We start from the raw sequence: 17,567 nt of genomic DNA on the forward strand, positions 1-17,567 counted from the left end.
TAAATGCTGCTCCTTGGTAAGTGTCACGGGGAAGGCCAACACCATCACTTCATGCCTGCTTTCTACTTGGCCTTTACTGGGAGCTGGAGTTTCTGCAACCTTCATTAGGGCCTGTTCAAGACATTTTGCTGCTTGAGACAAAAGATAAGACGGCACCCCTCTATTTCATGTACAGAAGCTGACTGCAGTGGCAATGACTGGACCAGTGCTGAGTCTAGTGAGAATAGCTGTTAGAGCTAGCATGGTGTAGTTGTTTCAGTGCTAGACTATCACTCTGGAGACCAGCGGTTGATTCCCTGCTTGGCCATGGAAACCCACTGGTTGACCTTGGGCAAGTCACCTTTTCTCAGCCTTAGAAAAATCCACTGTATTATCATTTAGGGTTGCTATAAGTTGTAAACCACTTGAAGGCACTCAACAACAACTAATTTTTAGGTTCGGGACAGCAAGGGAGTGGCAGCGGGCAAAGCAAGTATAGAGTTCTGGCAGGCATCTAATACCAACTATTGCCACATTCTGAAGTACTTTATTTTTATTCTAATTTTCTCCCCAGACATAGGACCATTATGCTTTTACATATTAAATTAGTAAGCTGCTTCATACCAAGTAAGACCATTGGTCCAGCTAGATCTGTGTTGTCCATCACAAGAGTAGTGACACCTCCAAGCTCTCAAGTCTTTCTCAGATCTGCTATCTGAGATTTTCTAAGTGGAGATGCCAAGGATTGGCATTTTTCAAAGTATCTTGCATTCAATAGATTGTGCTTTACCACCAAGCTATAATAAATTATGTCAGTGCACAGTGTTCAGAACATTTGAAATGTGGTTGCTAAGAATAAAATTGCTGATGGCAACCATTTTGCCTGTTGAATCAGCTTTCCAAAGACATCTAAGCAGACCCTGCTGGAGCTAGGAAAGTGAGCTAGAAGGGTCATTGACCTAGCCAGCAAAGCAAGAATCGTTTTCCTCATAAATGTTGATGCTTATGTAGTCCCAACAGTCATCTCAAGACTAACAGAGGTACAAACTGCTAGACTGAGGTCCAAAACACACTACAGAAGTAATCCAGTGTGAGACTTTTTCCCCCTTTACCACAACCACTCTCTTCCTGCATCATTTTAACCAGCAACCATTTTTCTTTTTTTCTGTCTCTCCTCCCTAAGACCAAGCGTTTGCCTATGAACAAGTTTGTGCAATTTAAGCAACTTTTATAGGCAGTGCACAGACTAAACTTAATTATTTACTCTGCTAGACCCTTCTGCCTTGTTGTTTTCAATATTCTGTTTGAGAGATCCACTGCTGGATCTCACATTTCCCATCACACATGCACCAAAGGAAGGGGGGGGGGGAAATACTGGACGGAGCATCACAAAAGGACTAGGCACGCTAGGCACAGAATGTTGATTGATATCTTGGAGCAGAATTTGGGTGGGAGACATAATGGAATGATGTGAAAACCTGAACAGTAGCACTCCCACACTGTGTTGCATATTCCACTGTACTATTGTGTTCTTTGCAAGCACTTGCCTCTCCTTAAAATGTGATGATAAGCATGGGGCAAAATGTCCTGGCTGAGATCCAACCAAATGATTATTATGATGCAAGGCATTTCCCCCCAGTAATCACTGTGTGTCCAAAAGGACATCCAGTTCTAACGTTTGGACACTCAGTCGACACAAATGGATACATGCAATTCAATAAACGAACCAAGAACATAAACTCAAATCAGAGGTTACTGACACACTGATTAGAGAAATATGTATAAATGCATTTGCAGCTCTGTATTCTCTCCCTTTCACTCTCTCTCTCTCTCTCTTTTAAAAAAATCACTTTTGACACAATCTGAATTTTGAGATTGTATGAATGAACAAAGTTCCAATCATGAAACATTTGAATGAGAGAATAGACATCTACATAGTAATAATTTTTTTTAAATGCCCTGTTATGATGCTTGCACTATACTCAGATGTGGTTGTTATTGCCACAAATAGTTCCTGACTTACAGTGAGGCAAACTAATCACAGGGCTTTCTTGGCAAGATTCATTCAGGGTTTGCCATTGCCTTCCTCTTCTAATGCAGAGAGTGTGTGACTTGTCCAAAGTCACCCACTGGGTTTCCATGGTCAAGTAAAGAGTTGAACCCTCATCTCCTGCAGAACTAGTCCAGCCACTATTTTACACTGGCTCTCTAGGGTACATTCAGATACCCTAGATCCTAAACATGTTTTTCTTTTGCAGAAATAAACCCAAGCAATGTCAGTAGCTTTGAGACAAATAAGTTTAGAATTGCAGCCTAATTTTGTATTTGCTTTCCTTTTCCCTTTTTTTTTTTTTTTTTTTTGCAACAACAGAAATAGCTTGCTGCCAGGGCATTCATGTTAACTGTTCTGCATGGATTCGGTGACTGAGTAATGTCTTTGTTTGCAGCTCTGCCTGCCACACTCGTTTATTTTTGTCCTGCCACCACCACCGCTGGCTAGCCATCTAATACATGTGAAACAATGAAGAGCCCTGATGCTTCGGTGCATGAGATTATCACAGCAGAAACAAAGGCATCTCTTTTTATGGGTTGATCACTGTTCTTATGAATGGGGGGGGGGTTGGGGTTTGGGGGTTTTAAAATTGTAATTTTTAATTATTTGATGTTCTATTTATACTGTTGGAATCCACTTTGATTCCTTTGTGAAAAAGCAGAATACAGATTATTATTATTATTATTATTATTATTATTATTATTATTATTATTATTATTATTATTGGCAGAGTTGTATAAGATCTCAAGACCCGTGGAGAGGGTCCAAAGGATCAGAGCTTTGAAATATTGCTTTAAAAAAAGAAACAAACTTTTTAGATGGATGTAACTCTTTACTTATTTTATTCTCCCATATGAGAATAAAGTTTCAAATGTTCTCTCCTTCAAGCAAGACCGCAATAGATTTTCCACCTTTAAAAACACTTCCCCCATTTCTGGGCTTCTTTGCAAAAAAGTTGTGTGTGTGTGTGCAGGAAAAAAACAGGAAGGAAGGAAAGTGTTGGTCTTTTCATTTTTATATAGAGGCAAAAAAAATTCACATAGCAATTGAGAAGAGTTTGCGGCAGCGGGGGAGGGAGTTTGGATGTGATGTCTTGATTTGACAAGATATCCTTTCGGGTTGAGACAAATTTGCAAATACTCTTTACAGGCCTGTTTTCTTTTTCCTTAGCTTGTTTAGTTTTTTGGAGGAGAGGGACTCAAATTCCCAGAATTCCCTAGTCAATATAAGGCTCTGTATGTTGTGGGATCTTGCAAATTATGGCCCCCAAACAGTAATTTGTCCAAGCCATGGATGGAAGCTTCTAGCTAATAACATCCCCCCAATTTTGCCTCTTCCCACACCATTCACTTCAGGCAAATTCAGAGCCTGCAAGCTGGATCTGCTCCAACTTAGCAACCCAAAGATCAGTTCCTTCTGTGAATGTCTGAAAGTAAAACAGGGTGATGGTTGTTTGCAAGTGCTCTGTCCACCTGCCAAAGCTCCTTGCCTTACACAGATATCAGATAGTAACCAATTTGCACCACACATTCTGTTTACCTACAATCTTAAGATGTCAATTTGCACAGATCTGCTATATGAGATACAGGACACTGCAGAATTAATTAGTTTCACACACCTTTAACTTCCATGGGTCACTGCTATGTAATTCTGGAATTTGTAGTTTTGTTTCTCTGTTAGAGAGCTCTCATGTCACAATAAAGTGCAAATCCCAGGATTCCTTAGGGTGGAGACATGACAAAGTTGTGTCAAATTGCATTAATTCTACAGTGCAGCTACAGCCAAAAAGCAAGCTTGATAGCTCTGCGTGGGTTTAAGTGCTATCCTACAGTGGTCTAAGAATCTTGGATATAAGGCAGAATATAGATATTTTAAGAAACGAACAAAATAGTGTCATTTCAAGTTACAGAATCCAAATGGGCAAGTTGGTAACTGGCTTTATTTAACCACTTGTTAACCAGCAGGATAGTCATATACTGGTCAGCCCAGAAGACGGTCCTATTCAGTTCAGTGGGACTAACCTCCAGTAAAACAAGTGTCACAATAATATCTTAAGATGAATTTCAATGCATGAATTAATTTATACTCATGTCATCAATAGAATTATAATAAAAATAGCCCATTGTAACATTCTGAATTATTCTGAAGTGGGATTAATGTTAAATCTTTTGGCACTAAACCTATGATAAGAGCCTTTACTATAGATTAAAAATGAGAGTTTAATACAGAGATAAGACTGAGGGCTTCTTTCTCTACAGCTTTATCTGCTTTTTAGTGAATTAGTAAAGGATTCCGTGTTAGCAAAAAAATTGTGTTTCTTAGCTGTTGCACAGAGGCTTTATTGCAGAATCGGATACCCCATAGGTACATGTTCTTAACAGACCTTACACAGTTACAAGTCACTTGATTCTGATTCTAGTCTATCCTTCTCTTATCCTTTATATGGGACAGAATTGGAATTAGGCGGAAAAAACAGAATGTTATTCCTGATGTATATATATTGAAAGCATTCTAAATCAATGCTTCTACAAGACAGGTAAATTTAAAAAATGTTATCACTCCTGTTATTTAGATAGAGATAAGTTAAGAATGCTGTTACAAGGATCCCTTCTGGGGGGAAATGGCTATGCAGATGGCTTTAGCTGGTAGGCAACAATAAGATCAGGGAATTAAGAAGCACAAGTTTCAGCGAACCTATAAATTAAGGATTTAACCAACTACCCAACTATAACACTTTGACACTATTTTAACTAACATGGCTCTATCACATGGATTCCTGGGATATGTAGTTTATGGAAAGATATTTAGAGTTCTCTAGTTCTATGGGTTGGGGGCACTCTATAGGTCCAAAGTATGAGTTTTATTCTATGGATTATGGGAGTATCTATGTACCTCACCAAACTACAAATCTCAGAATTTCATAGGAAGACACCAAAGTAATTAAACTGGTATTGTGCTGCTACATCTGCACCTTATGGGTACATCCTATAGTCATGAATTTTGATGCAGGCGTTTCCCCTTCTTTTCCCAAGGAAGAAGAGAAAAAGGAACAGATTCTAACAATTAAGAAAAATAATCAGGAAAGACATGCTGGACAGAGAGACTGAAGAATGACTCTTTCTTCCTCTCCCTTCCCCATTCTCTCTCTCTCACACACACAGTGACAACCACTCAAGCTTTAAGTGACATACCTGGAGAGCATCCCAGTCAGATAAGCCATGGAGAGAGTCTGTGAAGATATAAAAACAAACAAACAACCCAAGTTACTTTTGATGATGGAGCCAGATGCCAAGAAAAGAAATATACCAGCGGCATTTTATAGACCTGGTCCCATGTCCCCAGATTTACTTCCCAGGCCTCAAGATTTATTTCTCAGAGCCTTGAGGTCCATGAGATCCAATGGAAGTGTCTTCTTCCTCATGGAATGCAGTGGACAATTTTGGAGATGGATTTCAGATAAGGAAGGAAGGATGAACTCTTTGCACCTCAAATGCAACCGTGCATGCATGGCAATTAAACCTAGGGAAAAAATTAGAAACTCCCCACCACAACTCAGTTTCAGAGATCTAGGAATTTTCTTCAAGAAGGAAAAGAGAGAGAAGTGGGGGACAGGACAGAGATGCATGGAAAAGGGAAAGAAGAACATGTGTATTGCCTTCCTTTAAAAAAAAGGTTTAATAATTCAGGCAAGAAATCTTTTATCCAGGTACCACACATATGTGTGTGAGTTCCTGCTTGTATGGTGAGAGAGAATCTTCTTGATCCTTAAGTGTTGTCTTGTCCATGCTCTATATTGTAGTGCACAGAAAGTATGAGGCTTCCTAGTGTGTTCCAAGGGTGTCTGTGCACATGTTGGGATCTGGTGGAAAAGTTATAAGCCCCCACTATACCGAAAGACAATCTTATAGTAGGTTGTGAGCAGAAGAAGGGAGAGAGCCATACCCCCATCCCAATCCCTGTTTCTCCTGCATTTTCTGCTCTCATTCTAGGCTTCCTTTACCCCCTTCGTTTTGCCCAGTTCTTGTTCCTTCCCCTTCCATATCCACCTGCAAATCTGCCCCCCCACCCCGCTCCTTCCTATCAACCTTCCTATTTAATCTTCTTTTTTGCCTTCCTCCCTCTATTCCTTCAGCTTCACGTTCAGTAGCACCACTAGGGTTGATGTCACCCAGTGCAGTAACTCATGGTATCACCCTCATTGACATCCTGGGATGGGGGTGTGGATGGAAAGGAGGGTCTCACCCCAGGGAACCCAGTATCCTACCATCACCACCCTAGCCAAGACAGAAAAGACAGGATGCCTCCCTTAGCAAGAACAGTTTTTCATTATAAGTCGCCATGTTCAAGGAAAGAGGAAGACCCACCAGAGGACAACAGTGGAAAAGAGCCAAACATATTGGGGGGGCGGGGGGAACAGCACAGAAAAAGGTCCGTGGCTTCACCCACCTCACCTCCACAAGGGGGAGTGGAGTGGCATACCAAAAAAAGTCTCCCTATTTCTTTCCAGGAAAGGTACCTTGGGATGCCTTGCTCATGGTGTTACTTGGTGTTATCCACACATCCTGCATCCTCTATTGATGCCATTACCCATGCTCCAGCCTCTGCTCTTTCCAGCAACCACCCACCATTTTGACACCCTCCGCAGCAAAATTGTGCACCACTTATATTGTTTAATTTAAGAAGAGAACAATGATGTTTGACGAGCGGGGCAACCAACTAAAGGGAACCAGGATATGGATGGAAGTATCCTGGTCCCCTTTTGGACCATTTTGAACCAGGATATGGATGGAAGTTGGACAAAAATCAGGGTGAGCCCCTGATTCATTCTTGCCTTGTTTTTGTATCAGTACTCTAATCATTGAAGCTCCATTTTGGTGCAAAAGTTGCCATTTTTACTGGTTAGGTATGTGTGGACACTTACAGGAAAAAGAAGGGGCTGATGAAAAAGCCTACTAGCCACTGTCTTTGTCCAATTCATTGCAATTGAAGAGCAAATATGGTTTTGGGATGACCAGGAGTAAAGTGAAAAAATTCTTGGCAGTAATCTTAAAGAATAATTGGCCAGCTTTGCCTTTTGTGAAATGTATATAAAGCCTAGCAATTATGCATAAATTTGCCATGACACAGGTTATCAAGCCATTGTAAAGAGACCTTGTAGCACCTTTGAGAGTAACTGAAAGAAAGAATTTGGCAGCATGAGCTTTCCTAGGCTCAAGTCTACTTCCTCAGATGCATTTGGTCTTGTTATCAAGCCATGTTCAGCTGACAATCTGTTTTCACTGTTCACTTGGGATTGTAAAACAAGGGTGAAGGAGTGCATCAGTGACATTATCATCATAAAAGAGTGGTGTCCTATATTGGGACTTAATGGTTCACAAATTGTACAGGTTTGTCCTTATCTAGCCAATATACAGAAGATACACATACAGAAGTAAATTGCCTTAAACAGTAAATTTCCACACACTTCACTTGGGATTATACAACTGCTGTTTCTCTTCATGTTTCCTCTCTTTTTTTACACGGAGGGACAGGCATGTAGCATGAAATCAGAGTGCCATAAAATTGTGCTATGTCCCAATATAGTAAAGAACAAAAAGTAAACAAAAAAAAGGGCCAGATGAAAAGTATCCACATTATATTTCTTCATGCTTCCTGGATAGCACAGCAGCTCTCTCCTGTGACCTTTTTGCTAAGCATTCTGAGCAGAACGTCGCATGCATCTGCCATAACCTTGATATACTGATAAATTTCCACTTACTTCATTCTCCTGTATGAGAAATTTAAAAAGGGTTTCTCTACTCAGCAAGATTATAATGGTTTGGTGAATTGTGTGTGTTTGTGTATTTTCAGGGTGGCTTTTCTTTTTAAATGAAGCTTGCATCAAAAACCTTGGTGCATTTATATTTTACCGAACAATTATATTTTATGTAGCTACCTTTTTGTGCAAAAATCATAGTTTTTGCACACAATGCAATGGTTTTTTCCACAAGCAAAATTTTCACCAAGAATTTTAAAAATCATTGAAAAATGTAAAAAAAAATAAAACAAAACAAAAACCACATCAAGATACCATTTCTCATCAGTGATGAGAAGATGTGCAAGCATTGCTTACTTCCTTACTTGGGCAGCACAAGTTGGGCTGTTCAAAAGCAATGTCAAGTTCTGTTTCATTGGATCAGTGTAAGATGCAACCATCGTAAGTTGTGGTGATGGTCCTCAATGGTATGCTATGGGTTGTTTGTTAAATTCTTTATCCTTTGACACAGGATTAATCAAGTCTGTCCCTGTCAAATCAGGACAGTTTGAAGGTATGATGTTCTCATAGTGTGTGTGTGTTTTATCATCTGTCTGCCCTCCCTGTGCCAGTATCAGGACCCCTCTTTGAGTATCTACACAATTTGTCTTCCTGCCCGAGTGAGTCAGTGTCTTCCTTCTCCTTGCCCATTGCTGCAGGTGCTTATTCATTTGCCTCTCTCTCTTTCTGGGCCTAACTGGTACTGCTTCCCAGAAGGAGAGCATAAGGCTTGCAGAGTTTACTGTTCTTCATCTTCACTCCTCTTATCCTTCATTCACTGGGAAAAAAAGCTGAATAACTGGAGTAGAGTGAGGGTCTGAATTGGCAGATACCCAACAATGCCAACTCCTGACTCTGGCTTTGCATCTAGCCTAGTGCCATTTTCCTCACTTTTACATAGGGCGTTATCACACAGGGCAAAATTGGAAAGTTAAAGTGGGGGCAATGCAGGGTCAGTCAGGGTTCATGGGCAAATACGCAGCTGTTTCTCACACGACGCAGCAGCCAGTGCACAGGGAATCTGGGGGGAATGGGAGGTCAATGAGGAGAAAGTAAATTCGCAAAACTACTGGAGTTAGGAGTCTCTTTTGCTTGCGAACTGACTCCTTTTGTGTAATGCCTGCCATATGGAAAGCAAGCCTCCAAAGACTTTGCTTCCTGGGGTGCCTTTTTTTTTTTTTTTTTTTTTTTTTTGGCCAAAGAGGGAGAATTTAAAGGGACAGACACACACTTCCCTGGCTTTCCTCCTCTTTGCTCTTTCTCCTGGGAGAAGGCAGAGAGAAAGCCTTTGGGAGTAATGGAGGACATGCCCTGGAAAAGGAAGACATGGAATCAGGCAGGCTTCTAGCCCCAGCCTCCTCTTTTCTCTCTCTTTCTTGTATGTGTGTTTTTGGAGCTTGCAAAGGAAGAGAGAGAACATTTTGGAGGTCCTCCTGAACAGGAGGGAGAAATGGAGGACATGTCCTGGAAAAGGAGGGCATCTGGGAGGCTCACCCTCGCTGGAACCAGGAAAGTTTATGGACCCTCTCTCTCTGACACACACACAAAGAGAGGTAAGTGCATAGATAGACATACAGACAGACAGACAGACAGACGGCAGAGAGAGAGAGGTAAGTGGATAGATAGATAGATAGATAGATAGATAGATAGATAGATAGATAGATAGATAGATAGATGGCAGAAATAGAGAGGTAAGTGGATGGATGGGTGGATGGATGGATGGGCGGACAGATAGCAGAGAGAGGTAAGTTGATAGATGGCAGAGAGAGAGGTAAGTGGATAGATAGATAGATAGATAGATAGATAGATAGATAGATAGATAGATAGATAGCAAAGATGACAGATGACTGAAATAGATAGGTATGGTAGGTAGGTAGGTAGGTAGGTAGGTAGGCAGGCAGGCAGGCAGTCAGGCAGGCAGATGACATACACAGAGAGAAAGATGGATGACAGACAGACAGACAGAGATGGATGGATGGATGGATGGATGGATGGATGGATGGATGGATGGATGGATGAGAGACAGGGATCCTGCTTGGTCATGAAACCCACTGGGTGACCTTGAGAAAGTCCCACTCTCTCAGCCTCAGAGGAAATAGGACTCATACGACTTGTGTGTATGTGTGTGTCTTTGTGGTTTTATGGAGTTTGTCTGCCTTCCTCTGACATAGCTTTTGGGGCTTTGGGGGCAAAGAGGCTTCTCTCCCTGGTTTCCTCTCCCTCCCTGTGGCATGTGGGGGGGGGGGGGCACTTGTGGAAGGGACAGTTTTGAGCATGCTCAGAAAAGATATTTCTAAGCAAGCAATGGGGATTTGTCCTCACCCATCTGATAGCCAAATTCGAATCTAACCCTAAATAATGTGCTTTTAAACCCTTGTTGTGCTCTTGCGTGTGATCACCATTAGCAAATGGGCTTGCTTTTCTGGAGGGACTGCATTTTTGGGATGACAGCACATAGGTCACCATGTGATAAACACCGTATACAATATCTTTTGCCCATTTCATGAATGCTCCTGCAGGGCAAGCCCTGTCAGTTTCACCAATGCCCACAGAACGTTCACGTTCAAACTAGTAAAACTGGGGGAAAGATGAGCACAGCGTTTTGTGATGTTTGTGTTAACTAATGTTGTGTTCTTAACTGATGCATATTTGTTGGTCTGTTGTTGTTTCTCACCTTGATCCATGGGGAGAGGCTGGCAAGAAGTTGTTGTTCTTGTTGTTGTTATTATTTCCCCATTGCCATGGTAGGGGCAGGGAAGGAAAAATGATGTGAGGGAGCCACCATGCATGTTAATAGTGACCAAAGAAACACTTTGTAAGGGAAGGAAAGTTACAAAGTGGGAGAGGGAGCTATTCTCCAAAATGTACAACTTTATAGAAGAAAATGGAAGGAGTGGTGGAGAACTAGAAGTAAACATCGGAGAGAATGAACCTATGGAGAGGCAACACCAAAAATGTAAGAAAGCACATTCAAAAGAGCACTTCTGTCTTTCACTGATGCGTGCAACAGAGAGGTTCAAAAGCATTTTAATTGGCACGTGTGAAACAAGTCACGTTGATTTCTGTGTATCTTATTTCCTGTTAGGAAGACTGCAGATGTGCAACCCGGTCTTATGAATGTTTATTAAATAAGTCCTACTGAGTTCAATGGTGTTTATTTTCCTATAACCTTTAGTGCTGCTTCTGAGTTATTTATTTTAGCTTCCTTTTTTAGCTGCTTTAAATTATATGGGCTTGTTTTAAAGACTGATATTGTTTGCAGTCCACTGTGGCAGAGTTTAAACCACTGGGCTTTTAATTCCTTTCTTTCTTTCTCTCTCCCCCTCCCATGCACTTGTTACATAACAGCTTACCAATTTATCATGTGTCTAAAAAAGAGATTTTAGTTTATCAAACCACAGTGCAAAGCCGGCACTTTTTCTCCACCATTTGCCAGGTGGGAAGAGATGGCAGCCCTTTTAAGCAAGGGCAGACAGTCTTTATCCCAAGCTCAACTGTCCTGTTCATTCCAGTGCTGTTTCTTTTTAATGGTGGGAGCCATATTTAGTAAGAGGGTTAAGACCAGGCACATAAGGATATCAAAGTAAATCTTCTCCTATTTCATTCTCACATGCAAGAACAAAGAATTTCAAAAGCTTCCTCTCTTCTAGGCCATATTGCAACAATTCCCAAGCATATTTCAATGGATATTTTTATATATGGCTAAATATTTCATTGATGTGGAAATCTCACTAACACACACAGAGAGAGAGAGAGAGATTTTCCACAAAGGAAATTTCTCCCAAAGTCTCAAAATGTGAAAAATATCGTTAGAGTTGACCTTTTTTTAATGGGGTTTCTTAATATGTCAGCATACCCTTTCTCACTCAGGAAAAGAAAAATATGTAATTTTTAAATATTTATATTGGGCAAAAATGTTAGGATATAAAGAATATTTAAAACATTTGGGAAATGACTGAAGAACATTTTTAAGTGTTGAGAACAAGTGTTGAGAGGAATCCTGAACTGATGAGAATCTTTGCAGTTTGGGACTTATTTTGTGCAAAATTTCAACGTGGTTGTTTTGCACAGAGAATCTTAAACCCTGCACAGAATATGCTCTTTTCAGCACAGAAAGTTCTATAATTGGGAATTTATTCTTCATAAAATTCGCACTTGGTTGATTTGCATAGAAAACAGCATTTTCTGGCACAAGAATTAATATTTCTGCATGAAATATTATTTTCCATGCAACAAATGCTGCCTGTTCTGCCTATCCAGTCCCCATCGATTAAGCATGAGTCGCAGTGCCAGGTGTGCTACTTACAAAGATGCTCAGGAGGATCAGGTTCCATGGGAAGTATCTCCTGTGAATTAAGCGAAAGGGAGCCAAGTCAGTTTTGTTACCCAAAGAGCATAATCACTGAAAAGAAAATTGCATAATGTCATCTTGCATAATAAGATAATTGGAGAACAGAGCAGTTGGGCAAATGGCACGTAAAAATTCTGCCAGGTAACTAGAGTTCACAAGGTGCTCCAACATTAGAGGGCCTATGTTTCTCTTGCTGATTCAGTGTGAATTAGGATTAAGCCACCTTTTTTGATTGAGCTTTTTCAGTGTCTGTTCACTGTGACTCAATACAAGCAGGATTCAGCAGGTGAACATTATCACCTCCTAAAAGCTATGGATGGAGCTCCCATTAAAGGCACAACCAGAGGCTGATTGGAAAGCTAGCAAGCTTTCCAATGTGAATAGAAGATTGCCTAGACACACCAAGAAACTGAAATACACCAGCACTTTCACAGAAGAGATCAAGTTCAGGTGAAAAAGAGTTCTCACTCTCCTTTATAACTACATAACCACAGCATGTTCCTCATTATGCCATGCCACATGGCACTGAAATAAGAAATTGCATTCTGCAAGACAAAGCCATAAATGAAGCTGGTTAATACACCAAGCAAACTGATTAGTCATTGTCTGCATAACAGATGTAACTGACTGAGGTTGCCCATATTTTGTTCTCTTTTTCTCTCCTTCCTGAATTTTCTGTTTGTATCCAAAGAGTGAAATCAGGACTCACTCTACTCATTTGGCAGTTGGCATGCTAGTGAAGAGGTGATGACCTAGCTACACTTTTGTGTAACTGATGGCAGTACCAGTGCTAGGCTATTATGTGTCATAAGCAAGGCTTTTGCTTACTTAGGCTTTAAAAATGTCATAGGAAAAAAGGAACAGCAGAAAACATGAAACTGCAAAATTTAAAATGCAAGAATAAGCAATGCAACAATCTTGGATTATCTTTCTCTGAAACAAAATAAAATGTTTTAACACACAAATAATTTTGAATGATCTTGTGAACTGTGATATTAAAATGTAAGTACTTTGGATATCAGTACTGCACCCCTTTGAGCTCTGTGCCCTAGGCAGCTGTCTAGTTGACCTAATGATAGCGCTGGACCTGATTGATGGGTAAAGATGTTCCTTCGCTAGAAAGAGATAGGAAGGAAACATTTGCTTCAATTAATGTTGATGACTGGTGGGTACTAACTGCTTAACATAACTTATCATTGACCATGCTGAGTGGAGCTTCTGGGAGTCCAGAAACATTTGGAGGTCCAAAATGTTTCCATCCCTGGTAATAAGAAATTTTAATTTTTAACATTTCTCTTTGGGAAATGAGTGTTGCGATAAAAACTAGCATTACCTAACTATTGTTGCTTTTTTCTACTCTATCCTTGGCCAAATTGTGTGCTTTGTACTATACAGCTGTTAGAGAAACACCATAATTCTCTTTTATCTCTTCACAAAAGGGCATCAAACCTATTGGAAGTTAGGCAGCCCTTTAACTATATAATCTCTTGGGAAAGTATGGTACAAGACAGACCGCCCGAAAAGGGCGGCCTGCTGGCAGCCTAATTTCCTCTAGAAGGAAGCTGCAGCTGCCAAACCACGCAGCTTCCCTCCAGAGGAAAAAGAACCCAGAAAAATGGGTTCTTTTTAAGCTGCAAGGGCAGCGTAACAAATGCGCCACTGGCACACTCTTTATATAAGCACTGTGTGGCAACATTTGGACACCGCACGGTGCTTAAGTAACAATGGTGGTGCCTGTATACACAGGGTGCTGTCACTGTTACACCACCCGCACGTACTAGGGTTAGGGACCGCGTGGTTGCTGCGCAGTCCCTAACCCTACAATCGGCACCAGTACGCCGCTTGTTGGCAGTATATACCACACCTATGAAAGCCTGAACTTTATGATGACAGGGCTTCAAGTCACCTATTCAGCTATGGTGAACCCATGAATTTCAGAATGTTTTCTTAGGCAAGGAATACTCAGAGGTGGTTTTGCCAATTCCTTCCTCTGAAACATAGTCTACAGCACCTGGTATTTATTGGTGGTCTCCCATCCAAGTACTAACCAGGGCTGACCCTGCTTAGTTTGCAAAATCAAATATGGATCCTTCAAGGAATTTAGACCATATGAGTAAGAATTCTGGTGCTCTAACATCCCAGGGTTATTCAGAATAAGAGACCAAGTAAATACAGGCAGTGATAGCTAGATGGCTACCTTGTGCTGATAGGAGAAAATCCGCCCTTCCAAAGTGGGACAGATCTTGTTCCCAAACAGAAGAAAGAAGCAGCTGTAGAGAGAACACAGATACCTGATACATTGATCTCAGTGAATATAGGACTTTACCTGGGTCCAGAGCAGCAGGCCAAGACTAAGTAGGTAACAAAGAAAACAGCACTGTGGAAGAAAAACAGAGAGAGCAAAAGTGAACCAAGGAAAGACATTAAGCACAGCTTCGGTGACTAGAACAGGTCTCTTCAGTAGAACACTGTGTACGAGCCATACTTTTAACATGCTATTAATTACAATTATTGATTCATTAAAAATCCAGCTCTTAGCTCTCCCTTACAATCTATGTGTTGCACCAGACTATACCCATGCCATATTAATTGAAATCAACAACAACATCTTGACAAAGCGAAGTCCTGTGCTTCTAACATCATAAATTCCTTTCTCCTGTATGATTTCTAACACCTTTGTCTGATAAAAAAGCTGGTGGAGCTTCAAAAGCTTGCAACACGTATTTTATACATTTTTGTTGACCCAATAAAGTTATCATTAGCTTGTCAATGTTAGATGTTATTGTACTTTGTTGTATGGCCAACACAGCTACTATTTGTTTACCAAGCCCAGTATCAACTTCTTACTGGCCTCTAAAAGTTTATGCAAAGGGGTCTTGTAGCACCTTTGAGACTAACTGAAAGTAAGAAGTTGGTAGCATGAGCTTTTGTAGACTTGAGCCTACTTCCTTAGCTGCCTGTTTGGAGTGGAGAATTCAGAAGTAAACACTCACCTGAGGACGTAGGCTCAAGTATACCCTAAGGCAACCCTATCAAAGTATTTTCTGGGGCTGAGAGAGTGTGACTTGCCCAAGGTCACTCAGTGGGTTTCATGGCTGAGCAGGGAATTGAACGCTGATCTCCAGAGTCATAGTCGAATGCCCAAACCACTACACCATTCTCCAGAATAACACACAGAATCTCTTAAGCACCCCTGACTATTGGCCATAGTGGGTGAGTCTGATGTTTGTTGTTGTCCAACTCGACTGGAGGGCACAGACTGGGAAATTATTATGGTGATTTATTAATTTTTCACCTTTCCCCCAGTTTGAGACTTACAACAGTTAAAACCAACATCGTGAAAAATTAACAGCATGCATAAGATAAAAATCAATCAAACCATCATATAATTGAAACCAGTGAGAAACCAATTTAAAACAACAATAAATAAAAGTCCAACATATACAAGGCATGTTTCCCCTTAAAAATGAGGTGTTTAATGGGATGTCTTTGACTATCACATGGCACAACATGATGCAAACAAATGTAAGTCCTTCCTTTCTTCACTTCCAAATCAATATAGCTGTAGATATGTTGTGAACACTAACTGTATATAAAAGTGGCAGCCTTCGTGAATTTAAATAAATTTAAGAACCATTATGGCCTAAAAACAAGATCCATTCCAAATGTTAACCTAAGGAGAAAGAAGATGGAGGGGCTTAGTTGTTCGTATATGACTAACTTCATACATCATATAGTTAGGGTCCACATGAGCAAGAATACTCCCAATGTAATCTGGAGTATTCTGGCCCTAAAGCTGTCCTAATCTCTCCCAGTTATTTGGGGCCCTCCGGTAGGATGCCTGGTGGCTGTTCACACACGCATCCTGCTGTGCTGCCTTAGTACCACTGGCATCATGGCAAGTCCCTCACTCTGAGGTCAGAACAACATTGATCATATGGCTGGGTGCTTGTTCTGACCTCAAAATGAGGGACTCGCCATGGTGGTGCTACTGCCAGGTTGTACAGAGGGACTAATTGTAAACAGCTGCCTGGCATCATGATGGAGTGAGGGCTCCAGACCATCTGGGAAGTTCCAGAGCAAAACGTGAGGGTTTTTTTTTTTTAAAACATTTTAAGTGATATATATGGTGGAACTGGCCAGATATCCTCCAGGCATTTCACACCAGAACCAGGGACTCCTTATCATGGGAATGCGGGGAGGACATTTTATTTGGCCCATGTAGACAGGGCTATAGCTAAAGGCTCCACAGTTCAGAGCTTGGAAGTGCTCCTTTTTTGAACTACAATCCTGGGTGATTCTGGGAGTGGTAGTATAAAAGAATACAGCTTTTCCAGCTCTACTCAGACTCCATGGTGAATCCTAGACTCCATCCTTGAAGTCCATGAAGTCAGTGGTGTTGCTGATGTTGGTGTCACTGGTGGAGGGGGCGAATTGCCTTGCCCCCCCCCCTCAGCTGCTGGTCTGCCCAGACCACTGCTGAGGGGTCCATGCTGCAGCCTCCAAGGTAGACCCCTTCCCACATTCAGGTCTGGTGTGCTGCAGCCATGTCAGACCCTGTATGCATCTCTCCTCCCTTTAAAATGCTTTCAGGATCAGGTACAGCTGAAGGTACTGTCCACCCAGGAAAAGGGTTTCAGGGTCTTACATTGCTGCAGCAATGCTAAACCTTGAATGCACTGCCTCCCACAGCAGCTGCTGCTATTGAGGGGGACAGTGCTGTGCCCCCTGGAGGTCTTGTTCAGGAGCTGATGTGGACAAGTGGGAAAGTGCCCTTTTTCACTTGCCCAGTAGCCCTGCCATTCCCTCTAGGTGTACCACTCCACCGGGTGACTCACACCTCTGGGGTGTTACCTGCTGCAGTCCGCATCCCCTGCACCCGACTAGTGATGCCACTTTACAGGCTACAGCAGGAAGTGCAAACATTTCTTACACAATGTAGTTCTAATGACAAAATATAACAAAATGAAGGGGAGTTGAAAAAGACAGTTCACTCAGCCAACCAGTAGACCCCAGTGAAGAATTCTTAGCACTCCATTATGAACAGGGAATGGCAGATCAATCCTCAGAGTTTTTAGAAACCTGCAAGTATTTTTCCACAATGTTAGCAGCTATCGAATGTAACCCTAAGCTGTTTGCTGTGCTTTTACCTTGTGGGGACACAAACTGATAATGAGAAGACAAGGTTCCAATTACATTTGCAGCAGTGAGGCTGTGGTATGTTGTCAATCTAGGGAGTCAAACCAGCAACCATGGGAAACCCATCCAGCATTAAAGTAACTAAATACAAAGACGGTAAGGCATCTGCACATTTAAACATTATAACTACAAATCACCATGGCAGTTAAAGCAGTGTCTAACTGCATTAATTCTGCAGTGTAGCAGCAACC

General features: G+C 41.4%; 1 protein-coding gene across 1 annotated transcript in view; it reads right to left on the reverse strand.

The window, feature by feature from the left end:
• Positions 1 to 17,567, reverse strand: part of FAIM2 (Fas apoptotic inhibitory molecule 2) — a 61,818-nt gene that overhangs the window by 17,597 nt on the left and 26,654 nt on the right. Inside the window, exons 6-8 of the mRNA XM_089480480.1 lie at positions 14,504 to 14,554; positions 12,133 to 12,172; positions 5,224 to 5,261 (exon numbers count right to left, since the gene is read on the reverse strand). Of these exons, the coding sequence (XP_089336606.1) occupies positions 5,224 to 5,261; positions 12,133 to 12,172; positions 14,504 to 14,554 (129 nt within the window). The remainder of the gene's footprint in view (positions 1 to 5,223; positions 5,262 to 12,132; positions 12,173 to 14,503; positions 14,555 to 17,567) is intronic.

This window comes from Sceloporus occidentalis, unplaced genomic scaffold, assembly GCF_023333645.1.
Source record: "Sceloporus occidentalis isolate IW3139 unplaced genomic scaffold, rSceOcc1.0.p SCAF_1, whole genome shotgun sequence".
Classification (NCBI taxonomy): Eukaryota; Metazoa; Chordata; class Lepidosauria; order Squamata; family Phrynosomatidae; genus Sceloporus; species Sceloporus occidentalis.